Source organism: Anomaloglossus baeobatrachus, chromosome 4 (assembly GCF_048569485.1).
Source record: "Anomaloglossus baeobatrachus isolate aAnoBae1 chromosome 4, aAnoBae1.hap1, whole genome shotgun sequence".
NCBI classification, from domain to species: domain Eukaryota; kingdom Metazoa; phylum Chordata; class Amphibia; order Anura; family Aromobatidae; genus Anomaloglossus; species Anomaloglossus baeobatrachus.
Window position 1 is genome coordinate 338,077,987 of NC_134356.1, and position 19,926 is coordinate 338,097,912.

Here is a 19,926-nt window from a genome sequence, read left to right on the forward strand (position 1 = left end):
TGTGCATAGTGGGCTATCAACCAAAGTGTAGGAGAGTGATTACAGAGCAATCACTATGTCGTGTTCTGGGATGCTAACCAATTCCTGCGCTGCCTCGATGACTGGAAATGAGCGAGTGTGCAAGTGAGGCATTGAAGTGTGCATGCAAAATTTTAATGCAGTTTACCTGGAGATTAACCCTATATTTACAGGTACATGTGACAGGTCCACTTTGAAAGGGTTGTCCAGTTTAAGAAGCAAAGCCTGCGGTCACTCCATGTGACTGCAGATTGCCGAATTAGGACAGTGGGTAACACTCACACAGTCATAATTCCCCTGTATACACAGACTGACTGTGATACTGCCTCTTGTATGTGCAAAAGAAGTTTTTCCAGCATTACATCCAAAGTAGATAAAAAAAAAATCTTTATTTCATCACATTAAAAACAGCAGCATATTGCTGGGATATCCAAGGTAATTAAATTGCATCTCATGCGTTTCAAACCTAAAAAGGTTCTTAGTCATAGACTTAGAACCTCTTTGTGTCCAAAACATGGAAAACACATTTTAATTACACTGGATATGGGTTTATTTCTTTCAAAAATCAGATTTTATTGAGTTTTCAAAGGATAGATACAGGTACAAACCATCTTACAGTAAGCTTCAGTAATAAAAGAAAGAGTTGAGACAGAGCAAAACAGGTGAGATTACCAACATTTCTTACACAAGGCCTGTCTCCATTACATCGTAACGGCATATGATATAATAAACAATAACGATATCAAGAAAAAATATTTGTAGTTTGGTTTATAACATATAAAATAGAAAAAAAGAAAGAAGAAGAAAAGGGTTGTAGGGAAAGAGAAACAGAAATGAGTGGGGGGAAGGGGAGGGGGAGATTAGGGCTAGTCAACAGGTCCAACTTAGGCAAGGCAGTCCGAGAATCAAGGGCCATCCTTAAAGGAAGACCATGAGAACCATATTTTCGCATGGCGGTCCCAGGAGTCATAATTGCTCCAAATGATTCCGTTCCGAGATCCACTCCCTCACAGAAAGTCTATTGGGGGACCTCCAATGTCTGGGGATTACGGTTCTAGCCGCCGTCAAGAAAAATCTTAAAACATCCGTCTTCACTACCTTCATGCTACTGTGACGCCCTGGGCAAGCCAGGGGTCACAGGTAATGACATCACGACACCCTACACCCCGGTTAGGTACACCTAAGCTAGACCCAAAAATCCTTGTTGCCTTCCTCCAGGGGCTGATGTCCACACCAGGGGGTGGAGCCAGGCGGTTGGTCTCCACCCACCAAGGAGTTCACAGTCCTGGAGGAGGGAAAACACAGGCAGATAGAGTTTGGAGGAGGAAGTGGAAGGAAGAAAGGAGTGGAGAGGAGAAAAGTGACAGAAGTAGAGCCTGAAGTTTAGTCCGGGTGTGTGCCCCGGACTGAGACAGCAAGGTTGGCAGACGGCGGTGACCGTCTGCAGGAGTGGCCTATCGGAGGTGCCGTAAGGACCGTGGACGGGTGGTGGCCCGGCGGTACCGGACCGGTACACAAGGAGAAGCCAGCACCATTGGCAGAGGCCTTTCGGATCCCGGCAAGGCTAGGAGTCGCCGTGAATTTGCCAAATCCGTCAGTGAAGGGGACCCCCGGGTCTCCAACCAACTAAGTCCCGATTGAAGGCAACAGTCCAACCGTATGAGAGAGACACCGCCACCGCCAAGGCACCAGTTTCTCAGGGCCAGCGCCTGCAGGCAAAGAGGGGCTCCTCCGGCCCATATCCAAGTCGGGGAGCGGGTTACCGGTGGGAACCCATCGCAACCAACAGAAGTACTAGGTTCAGGGAAAGAGACAGTTACCGTTAACTACCGGGGAAAAGCAACAGCAGCCGTCAATGGGAACCGTCTTTCCAGCCGTGTGTTTTACTGGGAATGGTGTCAACGTCTCAGGCTGAGTGAGTACCACCGTGCCGTACGGCACAGCGCTGCCCCCACGACCCTGCACCTCACCAGGCCCCGCACCCGGCCTGCCATCCATCCCTACCCCATCACTGGGCCCCGGGACAACCAACCCCCTACCCACGGAGGGGAGAAATAACAACAAAGCTGCTCCCTGTCACTGCTCCCGGGATCCTCATACAGAGCAGCGGTGGTGTCCACACAATCACCTCAACCGTGGGTGGCGTCACGGACAATAAATCCCCAAAACCAATCCCCTTTTCACTCACGGGCGAGGAGCGCCGCTCGAGTCCCCGGGATACGGCCCATCGCTCGAGCCACCGAGCAGCAGAGGCCACAGCAGCAGCCGGACCCGAGCAGTGGGAGAGCGCAGCGTCTCCTCCTCCGCCCGCGACAACTTGGCGTCACGAACAGGATCTTACCGCTCTTCCGTTGGGTAGAGGTGCGCCTTGTTACCGCCGGAGGTGTCCGGCCGGAAAATTTCAGAAGCCGCCCTCTTTGGAGCGAAAAGTTCCCGCTCGAGCGTCTCCTCGAGTAGTGGAGGCGCGAAGGCCAAAATCCCGCCCCGATAGAGGAGGAGCCGGAAAGAGGCTAAGGGAGACGAAATGGCGACTGGTCGCATGTAGCCGCGGCTATAAAGGCAGGGACGCCAGGACTCTGCAGCGATATTGGATTCCTGGAAGACCTCATTACCAAGATGAATAACTCAACTCCCAACGAGGAAGCCCCCGCTCCCGGCACAGCGACGTGGCTGAGGGACCGGACCGTCCCGCTGAGTAACCGTCTGCAGGCCCACATGCAGCTCCTCCTAGAGGAGTGGGAGACCGACATGGTGGATGTAGTGGCTGCTATGCGGAGACGCGAGGTGGAAGAGGATCTGGAGGAGCGGGTAAGAGACCCACGCCTCTGTATTCCCGAGGGATCGGCCATTGAAGCTGAGGAGCCCGGCCTGCCTCCGCTCACCCTGCCTCTCTCCCCGCTACCCGTGTTAGCTGCTGCTGCTCCGCCATTAGGCCCGCTACCTGCCCAACCGGTAGGGATACCCTGCCAATCCGCCCCGGTGGACCAACCGGCTGCAGACGCCCAGGACGTCCCTGAATCACTCCCAGGGGAAACGCTAGGACCGCGGCCCCTTAATAAAAATGTGCCAGAAGTCCCGGCAGTGATTGTGCCAGACCCCGAGCCCGGGACCGTGGCATGGATGAAAGCCCGGGTGATTAAATTCCACCAACGTCAGCAGGATCAGATCTTCCGGATGATGGAGAAGAGGACCAACGAGGTAGAGATGCTGATTGCAACTGCCCCGATGTACGGGAGGGGAACAGATGTAACAGAACCGACTGGTGATCCACGTCCCTATGTCCTACCAGGACCAGCCGCTGCGGCTGAGGGGCCCGGCCTAGTCTCGACCTATGCATCACCCTTGCCGTTACTTATGGGGCGCCTCAGTGTAAACTCGCCTGACCTGCTGCCCCGTGCTACTGCAGAAGGATCTGATGTGCTGGATGCTGGAGGCCAGGAAGCTGCGGCAGCTGGCGGCAACCCGCCTGACGCAGATGCAAGTGATGGTGACTCCAGCGACTCCAGCTCTGGTGCTGAACCCGCCCTTGAAGGTGAAGGGGCAAGTGAGCGTCTCCGCTATGTGGGGGAACCGGTAGTTTATTACACCGCACGTAATGGTGGGAATGGATACCGGGCGCCCATGTCACAGCAAGCCTGTCACTGCATGTTTGATATGCTGGTGGCAGAGAACCCAGCAGACACAGAAAGTGCACAGTAGGGCAGCGGAGCACCGTTGTCACAGTCCCCGTTGGGACCACACATGTGTGTTAAAAGTCTTACCGTTGGAAGTTATGAGAAAATGATAAGTGATCAACTGAGGAAGTCACCTGATTGAACCGTGATTGGACCGGTCATTGCCGGCACCGTTGTCCCCGAGGGGAGCATTTGAAGTTGCGTAAGGGACTCCTTACGGACAAGCCCGTGAACTTGCAGGGCAACCACAAACTTGTGGGATGTAAATAATGTTGTTGTTGCAGCTTCCATCGTTGACGCCTCCGGAGAGGCAGATTGGAGGGAGGGCCCGCAGTGGAGCAGGCTGGGGACCAGCCACCACCGGAACCGGTGGCTACCCTCTGGGGGTTCCAGGGGCTCCCCATGGACGTGGGTCCCCTGGAAAGGACAGATCCCGCTCGGGTATCTTGGTGCTGGACTGGGGTCAAGGGGTGCTGCCTGTTTCTTAGGGGCAGCATCAGGGCCAGGTTACTTGGGTGGGTGAAAGCGGAAGCCGTAACCGTTAACCGTTTGAAACCGTTTGCAACGTTTAAGAAAAGTGCCTCCCGTTGTGGGATGATGTTCTTCTACTTGTATTGTTTTCTTATCTTTTTCAGAAAAATAAAACCGGTGTTGGACGGGCAGCCCGCGGACGGTCTGCATTTTTCTAAGGGGGAATGTGACGCCCTGGGCAAGCCAGGGGTCACAGGTAATGACATCACCACACCCTACACCCCGGTTAGGTACACCTAAGCTAGACCCAAAAATCCTTGTTGCCTTCCTCCAGGGGCTGATGTCCACACCAGGGGGTGGAGCCAGGCGGTTGGTCTCCACCCACCAAGGAGTTCACAGTCCTGGAGGAGGGAAAACACAGGCAGATAGAGTTTGGAGGAGGAAGTGGAAGGAAGAAAGGAGTGGAGAGGAGAAAAGTGACAGAAGTAGAGCCTGAAGTTTAGTCCGGGTGTGTGCCCCGGACTGAGACAGCAAGGTTGGCAGACGGCGGTGACCGTCTGCAGGAGTGGCCTATCGGAGGTGCCGTAAGGACCGTGGACGGGTGGTGGCCCGGCGGTACCGGACCGGTACACAAGGAGAAGCCAGCACCATTGGCAGGGGCCTTTCAGATCCCGGTAAGGCTAGGAGTCGCCATGAATTTGCCAAATCCGTCAGTGAAGGGGACCCCCGGGTCTCCAAACAACTAAGTCCCGATTGAAGGCAACAGTCCAACCGTATGAGAGAGACACCGCCACCGCCAAGGCACCAGTTTCTCAGGGCCAGCGCCTGCGGGCAAAGAGGGGCTCCTCCGGCCCATATCCAAGTCGGGGAGCGGGTTACCGGTGGGAACCCATCGCAACCAACAGAAGTACTAGGTGCAGGGAAAGAGACAGTCACCGTTAACTACCGGGGAAAAGCAACAGCAGCCGTCCGTGGGAACAGTCTTTCCAGCCGTGTGTTTTACCGGGAACTGTGTCAACGTCTCAGGCTGAGTGAGTACCACCGTGCCATACGGCACAGCGCTGCCCCCGCGACCCTGCACCTCACCAGGCCCCACACCCGGCCTGCCATCCATCCCTACCCCATCACTGGGCCCCGGGACAACCAACCCCCTACCCACGGAGGGGAGAAATAACAACAAAGCTGCTCCCTGTCACCGCTCCCGGGATCCCCATAAAGAGCAGCGGTGGTGTCCACACAATCACCACAACCGTGGGTGGCGTCACGGACAATAAATCCCCAAAACAAATCCCCTTTTCACTCACGGGCGAGGAGCGCTGCTCGAGTCCCTGGGATCCGGCCCATCGCTCGAGCCACCGAGCAGCAGAGGCCGCAGCAGCAGCGGCAGCCGGACCCGAGCAGTGGGAGAGCACAGCGTCCCCTCCTCCGCCCGCGACACTACCAGGTTAGAGAGAGAGGAGGGGTAGCTGAGGGGTCGGAACCAGGCATGTACCTGTGACCTGGAAGTATACGTCAAAGATAGAGGACCAAAATGACTGGAAAAGTCTACATAACCACCATATGTGGGTCATAGTACCAATCTCAGAGCCACATCTCCAGCAAAGGCCTGAGACCAAAGGGAAGATTCGATGAAAAAAAACAGGCACTTGTACCAATGTGCTAATATCTTAAAATTTTTTCCCTGACTGAGGCAGGATACAGACAATCCGAAGATCTAGTGAAGCATTCCACCACCTGCTCCAGTCTGACACGATCCGAAGAGTGTCAACATAGGAACGATTCCCTCCCCATCGCGGGTAAGAAGGCAAGGTTATCACAGAGAGGACAAACCAAACTATGTTTCGTGACCAAACTCTCCCTCTTGGCGAACCTATCTCAGAACAAAAGGAAGGACTTTGTAAGGCGCTGAAAGTCTGCGTAAGGAGGACGGAGAGGTGGGTCTGTCCAGGGTAAAGAAGAGGGGGGACAGGAAAACCTGGACAGCAAGACCGCTTGATAATTTCTTTTCAGGTTGGGAAGCCTCACGCACCCGTAGTCTTAGGCGGGCTTTGCACGTTACGACATCGCAAGCCGATGCTGCAATGTCGCACGCGATAGTCCCCGCCCCCGTCGCAGCAGCGATATCGTGTGATTCCTGGTGTAGCGAACATTATCGCTACGCCAGCTTCACATGCACTCACCTCTGTCCTGCGACGTTGCTCTGGCCGGCGTCCCGCCTCCTTCCTAACGGGGCGGGTCGTATAACGTCAGAGCGACGTCACACGGCAGGCGGCCAATCAAAGCGGAGGGGCGGAGATGAGCAGGATGTAAACATCCCACCCACCTTCTTCCTTCCGTATAGCCGCCGGCGGCAGGTAAGGTGATATTCCTCGCTCCTGCGGCTTCATACACAGCGGTGTGCTGCTGCCCGAACGAGGAACTACATTGTACCTGTCGCGGCAGCGTAATTTTGAAAAAGTCGGAGCCTACACCGATGATACGATAACGACGCTTTTGCGCTCGTTAATCGTATCATCTAGGATTTACACACTACGATGTCAAAAGTGACGCCGGATGTGTCTCACTTTCGATTTGACCCCACCGACATCGCACGTGCGATGTTGCAACGTGCAAAGCCGCCCTTAGGCCTAGACATGATGTCAAATCTGATCCCGGGCCTACGGAAGACCCAGACAAATTTATTAAAGGCTTTCTGTAGTGCTTTAAAATAATGTCTAGGGACATGGATCGGGGCAGTCTGAAAGAGATAAAGGATGCGGCAGGATGTCCATTTTTAAGGCATTTATTGTTCCAAATCAAGAGAGTTGGGCACGATCAGAGGACTAAGTCTAGGAGGGTATGTTGGTATAATGTCGAGTAGTCAAGGGAGAAGGTGTCAGCTGGATTAGCAGACACCCAGACCCCCAAATACTTTATAGCCCTCAACTGCCACCTAAATGTAAAGGAGATTTGGAGGGAGAAAACCAAAGTGTTGAAGAGGGAGCTATTAAGAGCCTCCGGACACACTTCCAAACCTCTCAAATTGTTTTTTTTCAGGGCCAGGAAGGAGATTCTTGGATTGGTTAGGTACTGCAAAAGGTTGTCCATGTCCTGAGCCAATTTCACATGTTTCTCATTTATACATAGACCTGTAATATCGGGCAATTTACGAATGGCTACTGCAAGGTGCTCCATCTCTATAATGTAGAAAAGGGTGGAGAGAGGACATCCCTGCCGCGTTCCGTTAGTTATTGAGAAAGAGGGAGAAAAAGTATTGTTAACTCTTATTTTAGCCGTGGGGTGGAGGTACTAGGCCATAATTCTTTTAAGCATAAGTTCTTTTATACTTAGCTGAATTAAAGCCGAACGCAGGAAGGCTCAATTTAAATGGTCAAAAGCTTTTTCGGCGATTGAGAGGAGGCAAGCTGGTGTCCGTCGCTTTCGGAGATAGGATGTGATCAGAAAGGTTTTATTTGTATTATCCTGGGCTTCCCGGTGTTGAATGAGCCCTACCTGATTGCTAAGTATAGATTTAGGGAGGGGAGGGGCCCAGGCAGTTAGCAATTAATTTGGCAAAGATTTTAACATCAATGAAATTGGCCGATAGTTGGAGCAGAGTCTTTTCCTGGTTTGGAGATGACAGTAATATTGGCTGACATCATCTTCGGCGCGAAGCGGCAATCTGGAGAGATGATATTAAAGGTTTTGCAAAGGAACGGGATTAGTTCTGCTTGGAACGTTTTGTAGACATTGGCTGGGAAGCCATCTGGCCCGGAGCTTTACCCACTTGCTAGGGCCTTCAATGTTTCAGTAACCTGGTTACTGCAATTGAACAACGGTTTTGAGCGGTTTTACAGTAAAACAATTGTTAGAGCCACTGACTACACTTCATACCGAACAGTGCCCTGCATTTCTTCCTATGAACTTTTTGGCAATGTTTAAGTGACCTCCTGATCTGTAAATGAATCATCCAAGGCCTCGTGATCTGGGGTTGGGTGCAAGGGAGTATCAGTCACATAGGAGTCCACCTTAGTACCAAAAGCCGCAGGAGTCATGTCCGACAGTGGCCCTCTAATATTATATAGTGAGTTGTAATACTCTTGGAAGGCATCCAAGCTCTCGTCTGCTTTACTTATCAATTCCCCAGTAGGTTTTCAAACGGTGGGAACAAACGCAGTAGGGACACGAGGGTGCAGGAACCTGGCCAATGCCCTTCCAGGTTTGTTAGAGAAATCATAAAAGTACCACCGGTTCTAAGTATCGAACCAAAGCTTTGTCTAATAACGTTCTGAGATCAGATCTAGCATTAATCAGATCAGCAAGCACCTCGCTTATGCTCCAATTCGAGTCGTTGGATGAGAAGCGACAGACGCTCTATATTGAACATGTTGTCCTCCTTAATCCTCGAGCCCTGCTGTATTAAAGTACCTCTAATTACGCACTTGAGGGCCTCCCATTTAACTGGCAGGGAGTCGTATCAGCGCTGTGGTGTTTCATGAAATCAGTGACATACGTTCTTCTTGAACGAAATTTATTGCTTATTTTAAACTTTTATAGAAAAGAATAAACTGAAAAATGTGGCGTGCAATATTATTCAGCCCCTTTACTTTCAGTGCAGCAATCTCACTCCAGAAGTTCATTGAGGCTCTATGAATGATCCAATGTTGCCCTGAATGACTGATGATGATAAATATAAGCCACCTGTGTGTAATCAAGTCTCCGTATAAATGCACCTGCTCTGTGATAGTCTCAGTGTTCTGTTTAAAGTACAGAGAGCATCATGAAGAACAAGGAACACAACAGGCAGGTCCGTGATACTGTTGTGGAGAATTATAAGCCAGGTTTGGTTACAAAAAGATTTCCACAACTTTAAACATCCTAAGAAGCACTGTGCAAGTGATAATATTGAAATGGAAGGATTATACCACCACTGCAAATCTACCAAGATCCGGCCGTCCCTCAAAAATGTCATCTCAAACAAGGAGAAAACTGATCAGAGATGCAGCCAAGAGGCCCATGATCACTCTGGATGAACTGCAGAGTTCTACAGCTGAGGTGGGAGAGTCTGTCTATAGGACAACAATCAGTCGTACACTGCACAAATCTGGCCTTTATGGAAGAGTGGCAAAAAGAAATCCTTTTCCCAAAGATATCCATAAAAAGTGTTGTTTAAAGTTTGCCACAAGCCACCTGGGAGACAAACCAAACATGTGGAAGAAGGTGCAGATGAAACCAAAATCAAACTTTTTGGGCACAATGCCAAACGGTATGTTTGGCGTAAAAGCAACACAGCTCATCACCCTGAGCACACCATCCCCACTGTCAAACATGGTGGTGGCAGCATCATGGTTTGGGCCTGCTTTGCTTCAGCGGGGACAGGAAAGGTGGTTAAAATTAATGGAAAGATGGATGCAGCCAAATACAGGACCATTTTTGAAGAAAACCTGTTGGAGTCTGCAAAAGACCTGAGACTGGGATGGAGATTTGTCTTCCAGCAAGACAATTATCCCAAACATAAAGCAAAATCTACAATGGAATGGTTCACATATAAACGTATCCAGGTGTTAGAATGACCAAGTCAAAGTCCAGACCTGAATCCAATTGAGAATCTGTGGAAAGAGCTGAAAACTGCTGTTCACAAATGCTCTCCATCCAACCTCACTCAGCTCCAGCTATTTGCAAAGGAAGAATGGGCAAGAATTTCTGTCTCTCGATGTGAAAAACTGATACATACCCCAAGTGACTTATAGCTGGAATCGCAGCAAAAGGTGGCGCTACAAAGTATTAACTTAAAAGGGCCAAATAATATTGCACGCCTCAATTTTCAGTTATTTTTTTTTTTAAACTTTAATATAAACAATACATTTCGTTCAACTTCACAATTGTGTCCCACTTGTTGATTGTTGGTCCCCTCTGCGGGAGGGGTGCAGTGAAGGGCCATTCTGGAATGGAGATAGGCAAGAGGTCCAGGGCTCCCATGAACTCTGGGACATCGGCAGGCAAGCGAAGCAGGATGACCGAGTTGCCCCTTTTCATTTGGAACTGGAAAGGGTATCCCTAGGAGTAGGCAATATTATGTCCTCAGAATGTTTTCAGAACTGGGCGAAGCAATCGCCTCTTGACGAGCGTAGAGCAGGAGAGGTCGGATAATAGCTGCAAAGAAGCACCATCAAAGTCAATCAGATCTTTATCCTGCACTTCCTTCATGATTGCCTCTTTAAGCTGGAAAAAATGGACCCTATAGATAACGTCCCTGGGCTTCGGGGTCCAAGAGTACAATGAGCCCGGTCTATTTCCACTAGGTTGCCAGCAGGCGGCCAAGGATGTTGTTGAAGATGCCCTGTAGGGTTGGGATCAGGTATTGAGGCCTAGTAGCCTCAGATAGGCCACAGATCCAAATATTGTTCCTCCGATTCCTATTTTCTGCATCTTAAGTGATGTCAAAAAGCATTTGTATGTGGCTATAATGTCAACAAGCTGCTGTTTCGAGTTTAGCTGGAGATGAAGATCGTGCGTGGAGGTTTCTAGTGTTAGTACTTTAGTGTTTAGGTTCCCGAGGTCTTCCTTGAGGGCTCTGATCTACATTTTGCAAACCGCTTCAAATCTGGAGCTATAGCTCTCCATATCACTTTTAGTGGGCATGGAGATGATCAGGGACTGGAGACCTGAGATCCCAGAGGTTGCATTAAGAGAGAGAGGAGATTCCCCTTGGCCCACACCAGTCCCATAAAGCATGGGGTGAGGCTCCACTGCAGGCCCCTGGATTAATGTCTGTGTAGGGGCCCGCTTCAGGATCTCAGTGTCAGAGTCTCCCAAGAGGTTACAGCACTCACCAGCAGGTGAAGCAGACATTGACTCTAATGGCTCCGTATGTCCGCCAGAAGAGGCAGAGCTCCCTAAGGCTGAGTGAGGCTGCGATGCCTGTGTGGAGGCAGGAGCCAGTGCACTGGTATGCCAGTGCCGGTGGAGAAAGGGTTCTCCGTTGCAGGAGGAGTCAGAGAGCGGAGGCCAGTTGGTACCTTGGGTGCAGGAGATGTTCCAGGTGATTTCGGTAATGTTGCTGTAGCAGGGGAAGCCTGCTCACTGCCTACGGCGAGACACACAACAGGAGGCTCCTCCACTTCCGCCATGCTAGATAGAAATGGTCTCTCCCGGGGCGTGGAGGCAGGGGCCAAATACAGAGTGATATCACTCTTACGCTTGCCTGGAACCATGGTACCAGATCCCTGGGAGCGCAGGACAGCTTTCCCCCTCATCTGAATAGGTGCACGGGTGCAAAGACTCCTTTGGTAAGCAGAGCAAAAGGCTGGATGCAGGGAGCTCTCACAGCTTGCGACCAGCCAGCACCATGTCTAAGCCACGCCCCATATGCTGCTGTTTTTAACCCCTTCAGCCCCCGGGCACTTTCCGTTTTTGCGTTTTTGTTTTTTGCTCCCCTTCTTCCGAGAGCCGTAACTTTTTTTATTTTTCCATCAATCTTGCCATATGAGGGCTTGTTTTTTGAGGGACAAGTTGTACTTTTAAATGAAACCATAAGTTTTACCATATGGTGTACTGGAAAACAGCAAAAAAATTCCAAGTGTGGAAAAACTGCAAGAAAAGTGTGATGGCACAAAAGTTATTGGGATGTTTTATTCACCGTGTTCACTATATGGTAAAACTGATGTCTGGGTATGATGCCTGAGGTCGGTGCGAGTTTGTATACACCAAACATATAGTTTTGACCCAGAATGCTACCTCAATTTATATAGTATAAAAACAATTTTTATTGAAATTCATTAAAACATTCAAATTCCACCTGTGAAAAAAATTATAACATAAACATAATCCCAGGACCATGGGACAGCTCCAGTATATCCACCCAGAGGAACAAAACAATTATTCCATAGAAAATCGCATTAATAATCCTGCCAGAGGTATAGTTTTTAAATGACCCTTGCTCTCTCTTTCCTCTACCTGCCAATGGAGATGCAACATAAAGTCACAACACACCATAAAGGTAAAAAGGTGCCCCCATTCCTCGGCGGCTTTCCCTCCTAGGATATCCCTAAACTCCCTCGTGATCGAATGAGGTCTAGAGGTTATACCGTTAATAGTCAGGAAAGATAGGGAAAATAAACTTATCTGAGAGATGTTTGAGTCAGAAAAAATCCCTTAGCAATCCTTTTTTCATAACGTGAAGGCGTCCGAGCTTTCCATGGTCCTTAACCCAATAATATAAATTCACAGTCTCAACGCGTTTCTCCCCATATAATTAGTTAGTGTTCATCAGGAGACAATGAAAAATTACTGGCCCAATCGCCCAATAGCTGTTAAGGGGGCTACTCATTCAGCAGCACACACCTCTCCATGTGAATGTATATCATGGACCCTGATATACATCCACATGGAGAGGTGTGTGCTGCTGAATGAAAAAAGGATTGCTAAGGGATTTTTTCTGACTCAAACATCTCTCAGATAAGTTTATTGTCCCTATTTTTCCTGACTATTAACGGTATAACCTCTAGACCTCATTCAATCACGAGGGAGATTAGGGATATCCTAGGAGGGAAAGCCGCCGAGGAATGGGGGCACCTTTTTACCTTTAGGGTGTGTTGTGACTTTATGTTGCATCTCCATTGGCAGGTAGAGGAAAGAGAGAGCAAGGGTCATTTAAAAATTATACCTCTGGCAGGATTATTAATGCGATTTTCTATGGAATAATTGTTTTGTTCCTCTGGGTGGATAAACTGGAGCTGTCCCATGGTCCTGGGATTATGTTTATGTGTTATAATTTTTTACACAGGTGGAATTTGAATGTTTTAATGAATTTCAATAAAAAAATGTTTTTATACTATATAAATTGAGGTAGCATTCTGGGTCAAAATTTGATATACTACCTTTTGGAATAGGTTTCTAAGTGGTAAAGTAAACCAAACATATATAGGTTTACTTGTATCTAAGGGGTTAAAAAAAATTCACAAGCTTGTCCAATAAGTGGCGTACGTTTTGTGCCATTTTCCGAAACCAGTAGCGTTCTCATTTTTTGGGATCTATGGCTCAGTGACAGCTTATTTTTTGCGTCTCGAGCTGTCGTTTCTAACGGTACCATTATTGTGCAGATGCTACATTTTGATCGGCTATTATTGCATTTTGCGTAAAACTTGTGGTAACCAAAAAACATAATTTAGGCGTTTGGAATTTTTTTGCCGCTACGCCGTTTACCAATTAGATTAATTGATTTTATATTTTGATAGATCGGGCATTTATGAATGCGGCGATACCAAATATGTGTATATTTTTTTTTAACCCTTTAATTTTCAATGGGGTTAAAGGGGCGTGATTTGACCTTTTAGTTTTTTTTTTTTTAAAACTTTTTTTTTACTTTTCTTTTTTATTTTACTAGTCCCCCTAGGGGGCTATAGCGATCAGCAATCTGATCGCTCTGATCTATCTGCTGATCACAGCTACACAGCTGTAAACAGCATATACAGTCACTTCCTGCTTCACTGGCCTCCGGGTCGAGTGAAAACGAAAGTGACTCGTCATAGCTGCAGGCGTCATCACAACCCTGTGCTACCATGGCAACCACAGAAAGTCACGTGATCACTCACATGACTTCCGGTGGGGGCGGCGGTAAGTGAAAATCATGACCGCGCGTATATACATCTCGCTGCCAGACTTTGGCAGCGAGATGTAAGGGGTTAATGTTACGGGTGGAATGCGATTCCACTCGTAACATGCAGGCACAAGTCAGCTGTTGAAAACAGCTGATATGTGCGCGGATCGCCGCATCCTGCCCTCGGCAGGGGGCGGGGCTTAACGTGACACGCTCCATGACGGAAAGATCCGTCAAAGGTCGTGAATGGTTAATGTGATGAAATAAAGACTTTTTTTAATCTACTTTGGATGTGATGCTGGAAAAACTTCTTTAGCACATGGATTCAATGCGTCATTGGACAAGGAGCCAACTGCCCAATTGACCTACCCATAATTGACAAAACAGTTGTTAACTTCTCACTGAGCTGCTTGCCTATTGTTCTTTATCAAATCCCGGCCTTTGTCTTAGACACCTCTTTGGTCTTGGCCATGGTGGAGAGGTTGGAGTGTATTGACTGAGTGTGTGGACAGTTGTCTTTTGTAAAGGTAATAGGTTTAAACAGGTGCAATTACCGTATTTTTCGCTTTATAAGACGCACTTTTGTTCCCCCAAATTTTGGGGGAAAGTAAGGGGTGCGTCTTATAAGCCGAACATACGGGGGGGGGAGGGTGTGTGTGTGTATATATATATATATACACACTGCAGGGTCAACTCTGGAGCACTGCTGGGGGCAGGTGAACGCTGCGGGCTGCAGCCTTTGATCTCCTGCTCATATAATATGCACAACCGCTGTCCATCTCCGTGGTTATGAAACCGCACTGCAGTGACGGGCTGGGGGAGCGGTGCATATTATATGAGCCTGCGCCCCCCTGTGATCGCACATGCCCCCCCTGTGTTAGATATGGCCCTCATGCTGCTTCTCATCCTAAAATAAAAAAGCTTTACTTACCCCCTCCAGCGTTTCTCCCCGGTGTCCCTGCTTCCACTGTGATCAGGCACGCAGAGATGAAGTCACTCTGCTGTGCCGATCACATGACCGGCACAAAGAACCAGAAGTGGAGGAAGAGAAGCACAGAGGGAGGCAGGAGGGAGATCAGCGCTGCAGGAGGTAAGGAAAAAGTGTTTTATTTTACTATGGGCAGCAGCATGGGGGCGATATCTAACACAGGGGCACTTGTGCAATCCATAGGGGGCCATAGGCAGCACAGGGGAACGTATGCAATCCATAGGGGGCCATAGGCAGCACAGGGGAATGTGCGCAATCCATAGGGGGCCATAGGCAGCAAAGGGAAATGTATGCAATCCATAGGGGGCCATAGGCAGCACATGGGAACGTATGCAATCCATAGGGCGCCATAGGCAGCACAGGGGAACGTATGCAATCCATAGGGGGCCATAGACAGCACAGGGGAACGTATGCAATCCATAGGGGGCCATAGGCAGCACAGGGGAACGTATGCAATCCATAGGGGACCATAGGCAGCACAGGGGACGTATGCAATCCATAGGGGGCCATAGGCAGCACAGGGGAACGTATGCAATCCATAGGGGGCCATAGGCAGCACAGGGGAACGTATGCAATCCATAGGGGGCCATAGGCAGCACAGGGGAATGTATGCAATCCATAGGGGGCCATAGGCAGCACAGGGGAATGTATGCAATCCATAGGGGGCCATAGGCAGCACAGGGGAACATATGCAATCCATAGGGGGCCATAGGCAGCACAGGGGAACGTATGCAATCCATAGGGGGCCATAGGCAGCACAGGGAAACGTGTGCAATCCATAGGGGGCCATAGGCAGCACAGATGAACGTGTGCCATCACAAGGGGGCTATATTCAATATAAGGGGGCCATATCCAGATTAAGGGAGCTAATTTTAGGATGGGGGGCTATGAGGAACATATACCCTATATGATTTGTTAGACGGACACTGGCATTATAAGATGGACCCCATTTAACATTAAAAAAAAATATTCTCTTTTCCTTCACCAAATTTGGGGGTGCGTCTTATAATCAGGTGCGTCTTATAAAGCGAAAAATACGGTAATACATGTAATGAGTGCAGAGTAGGAGGGCTTCTTAAAAAAAAAAGAAGAGGTCTGTGAGAGCCATAATTCTTGCTTGTTGGTAGGTGATCAAATACTTATTTCATGCAATAAAATGCAAATTAATTATTTAAAAACCATACAAAGTGATTTTCTGGATTTTTTTTTGTTTGGATTCTGTCACAATTAAAGTGTACCTACAATAAGAATTACAGACCTCTCCATTCTTTGTAGGTTGGAAAACGTACAAAATTGGCAGTGTATATAATAATTCTTTTCCCCACTGTATGAGCCTGTTGAGTTTGGGTCAAGAGACCCAAGGCCGGGCCAGACATCGTGATTTGTACTCAGACCATGAACGTCAGGTGTGTCAAACTGTCTTTAAGATGAGTAAAACTAACATTGCACAAGCCACTGACAAATGTAAACGTAGGTGTCAAATTTCACTTTTTGTGTCATATCCCAGTACTGTCAATTTTACCTTTGTTAGAACTGTACATAACTACTGAAGCAAACAGAAATAGTAATGCACAAATTAATAACATTTTTTAGAAAGTAAAAAATATTGAAATACATACCTTAGAAACCAGAAGTGAAATTATTTCTTTAACAGTTTCTTCAATTAAGTCATCTATTTTGGAATGATACTGATGCTGCATTTTAAATACATAATAGTATAAGTAATCGAGCATAATATCAGTAGATAGAACAAAGAGTAGAATCAAATGATATTTTCACTATTTTTCGTGTATTATTTGGAACATCGGCAGAATAGAACCTTGAAAATGATCCATCCAATCAACACTCTTTTATTCTCGGAGGTACATTTTCCCATGTTCGATGGAGAGTTAAGCACCTAATAGGGTTATTATTTAGATGAATTGATTTCCCATTCTCATTCAAGAGAAGGAATGTGAAGGATACTTTTTTGTTTCCTACAATTAAGAAAGACGTGCATTTTTCTAAAGAGTTGGTCTTGGTGGAAAGCAAAAAGACTAGGAAAAGATTCAATTAATACAACATTGCTTGCCTCACAACTTGTATTCATAAGTTAGCCTAAATGTGTTTCAGACTAAAATGGGCTTCTATTTATTTATCTGAGAAAGCAGCCAATGAAGCATTATATTTCGAACAATATAGTCAAACAAACATGCAATAGAAATTTCATCAACAAACTGAAATAAAAAGACAAATAACTAAAATTCACAAATAGCATTTCAATGCAGGAATTTCTTTTGTCGTAGCCAGTATCAATGTATGTAAATGCATGGTTAGAAAAAAATACTTAAGGTTCTCAATTAGATAATATTGCAATATCTTGTCTTTAGAGTAAACCACTTGAAACAAAATCTGCATTACAATAGCTAACGTCTTAGTATTCGCTCTATAAAAACAGCAAAATATCGTGTGGAAACAGAAGGGAAATGTACAATGCACTGAAGCAGCCTCTCTGCGCTCTCCATTCACAAACACACATATATACAAGTTTTTATGTGTCTCTGTAATTAAAGTGTTTACTTCAAAAATAAAAATAAATATCCTACACTTGTACGTGATGGTTTTACTCCATCATATTGTTGTAGAATATTAGGCTATGTCAGCAAGCACTTACCCACTGGGTAGAAAACTGGATGTTGCAATGAAATGGACCAATAACAGGACATGAAAGGTACACAAAAATAAAAACAATGAGAAAATTATGGAAACATAAAACGACAAACGATAAAAAGACAAATTAAAAAAAATGTGTAAAGCACAAAGGATGCAATAATTATGACACAACACGTAAAACATAAAACATAACAAAGGAAAATAAAAATAATGAAAATAAATGCAGTGAAAAAACTATCAGACAAATATTTCTATTAGTACAAAGGGCACAAAAGTCAATTAAATATGATGTTCTGATATACCGTGGCATGCAAATGTTTCGGCACCCCTGGTCAAAATTACTGTTATTGTGAATAGTTAAGCAAGTTGAAGATGAAATGATCTCTGAAAGGCATGAAGTTAAAGATGACACATTTCCTTTGTATTTTAGGTAAAAAAAAAAAAATATTTTCATCTTTTACATATTAGAAATTACAAACAGGAAAAGGGGCCAATGGAAAAGCTTGGGCACTTTTGGAGATTTGTGTACTCAAGTAACTTTGACCAAGGTTTCAGAGCTTAACTGGCCTGTTAGGGTTATGGCTTATTCACTATCATTGTTAGGAAAAACCAGGTAATGCAAATGTCACAGCTTCATAAAAACCAAGCCTCCTCTAACCTTGTGCCAAAAACCAGCAGCCATAGGTTAATCTAAGCAGCTGCCTAGTACTCTGAAAATAAAAATGCCCACAAAGCAGGAGAAGGCTATAAAAAAAGAGAAGGCTATAAAAAATATACCAAAGCATTTTCAAGTGTCCTCTGTTTGAAATGTAATTGTGAAATGGCAATTAACACGAACAGTGGAGCTAAAGGTAAGGTCTGGAAGATCAAACTACATTTCTGTGAGAACTGCTTGTAGGATTACTAGAGAGGCAAATCAGAACTCCCGCTTGACTGCAAAAGACTTTCAGGAAAATTTATTAGACTCTGGAGTTGTGGTACATCATTCTACTGTTCAGAAACATCTGCATAAATATGGAGTTCATAGAAGAGTCATCAGTAGAAGACCACTCCTCCATCCTTACCATAAAAATCAGTATGTAAAAGAACATCTAAACAAGGTTATGCATTTTGGAAACAAGTCCTCTGCACTAATGAGGTTATAATAAAACTCTTTGCCCAGAATGAGCAAAGGTATGCTTAAAGAAAAAAAGGGTGCAGCATTTCAGGAAAAGAACATATCGCCAACCATTAATCATGCTAAGGGGGTGTGATTCAATCATACTATGAGGTTGTGTTGCACCCAATGGCACGGGGAACATTTCACAGGTGGATTCAAAGAAATTCCAACAAATTCTTGATGCAAACATAACACCATCTTTAAAATAGCTGAAGTTGAAAAGAGGATGGCTTTTACAGATGAATAATGATCCAAAACATATCAAAATCTACAAAAGACTACCTCAAAAAGTGCAAGCTGAAGGTTTTCCAATGGCCACCACAATCCACTGTTTTCAACATGAAAATCTGTAGCTAGACCTCAAAAGGTTCATGCAAGACAACCCAAATTATACAAAACTGGAAGACTTTTCCATGAAAGAATGGATGAAAATTCCTCAAACAAGAATAAAAAGATTCTTATCGGCTACAAAAAGTATTTACAAGCTGTGATACTTGAAAAGGGGTTGTTTCTAGGTACTTATACAAGGAGCCCAAACGTTTTCATTGGCCCATTTTCCTTTTTGTTAATTTTATGAAAATATTAGTTTTTTTGGCTAAAATACAAAGGAAATGCGTTTATCTTTTTACTTTATGCCTTCTAGAGATCAGTTTATCTTCAAGTTGCTTCAGGGTATGTGTGCACGTGTGCGTATTACATGCAGTTACGCTGCGTTCTGCACCGCAGCGTAACTGCATGCGTCCTGCGTCCCCTGCACAATCTATGGAGATTGTGCAGGGGCCGTGCGCACGTGGCATGTTAGAACGCAGCGATTCGGCTGCTTGCCGAATCGCTGCGTTCTAAGAAGTGACATGTCACTTCTTTCGTGCGTTCTGCATGCTGTCTATAGGGAGAGGCAGCATGCAGAGCGCACGAATCTGCCGGCACCATGCGCTTCAGAGCGCAGCTTTTCAGCTGCGCTCTGAAGCGCACATTTTCGGTGCGGTGCAGAGCGCACACGTGCGCACATAGCTTAACTGTTCACAATAACAGTCATTTTGACCAGGGATGCCCAAACGTTTGCATGCCACTGTATTAGAATAGAGTAGTTAGTCTGCTTTCAGGCGGGTAATAATTTTTAGAACAAAAGGGACTTTACTGAGCTTAAACATATTCCCAGACTTCCAAGCAGTGCTCATGGGGATAAATCACAAAATTCCTTCTCACGTTTTCATCTATTGCCTTAAAATCATTGAAGTAAACTTGTATATAGCAAGAAGCAAAAGGATTTTATAGTTTAACTCTGCACAACAGTGGGAAATTGAAAGTTCCGTAACAGATCACCGCACCCCTGATTAGAGATGAGAGAACTCTAGGTTTGGTGTTTGTATCAAAAACAGATTTTATA

At 46.5% G+C, this 19,926-nt stretch overlaps 1 protein-coding gene across 16 annotated transcripts in view; it reads right to left on the reverse strand.

Moving 5' to 3' along the window:
* CADPS2 (calcium dependent secretion activator 2) overlaps positions 1-19,926 on the reverse strand; it is a 914,362-nt gene that overhangs the window by 174,336 nt on the left and 720,100 nt on the right. For 8 of the 16 annotated variants that reach the window (XM_075345069.1, XM_075345068.1, XM_075345062.1 and 5 more), the window contains 2 exons: positions 17,382-17,396; positions 16,348-16,422 (listed from right to left, as the gene is read on the reverse strand). In XM_075345069.1, coding sequence (XP_075201184.1) covers positions 16,348-16,422; positions 17,382-17,396 — 90 coding nt within the window. The remainder of the gene's footprint in view (positions 1-16,347; positions 16,423-17,381; positions 17,397-19,926) is intronic. The other 8 variants (XM_075345070.1, XM_075345074.1, XM_075345072.1 and 5 more) reach the window with 1 other exon arrangement.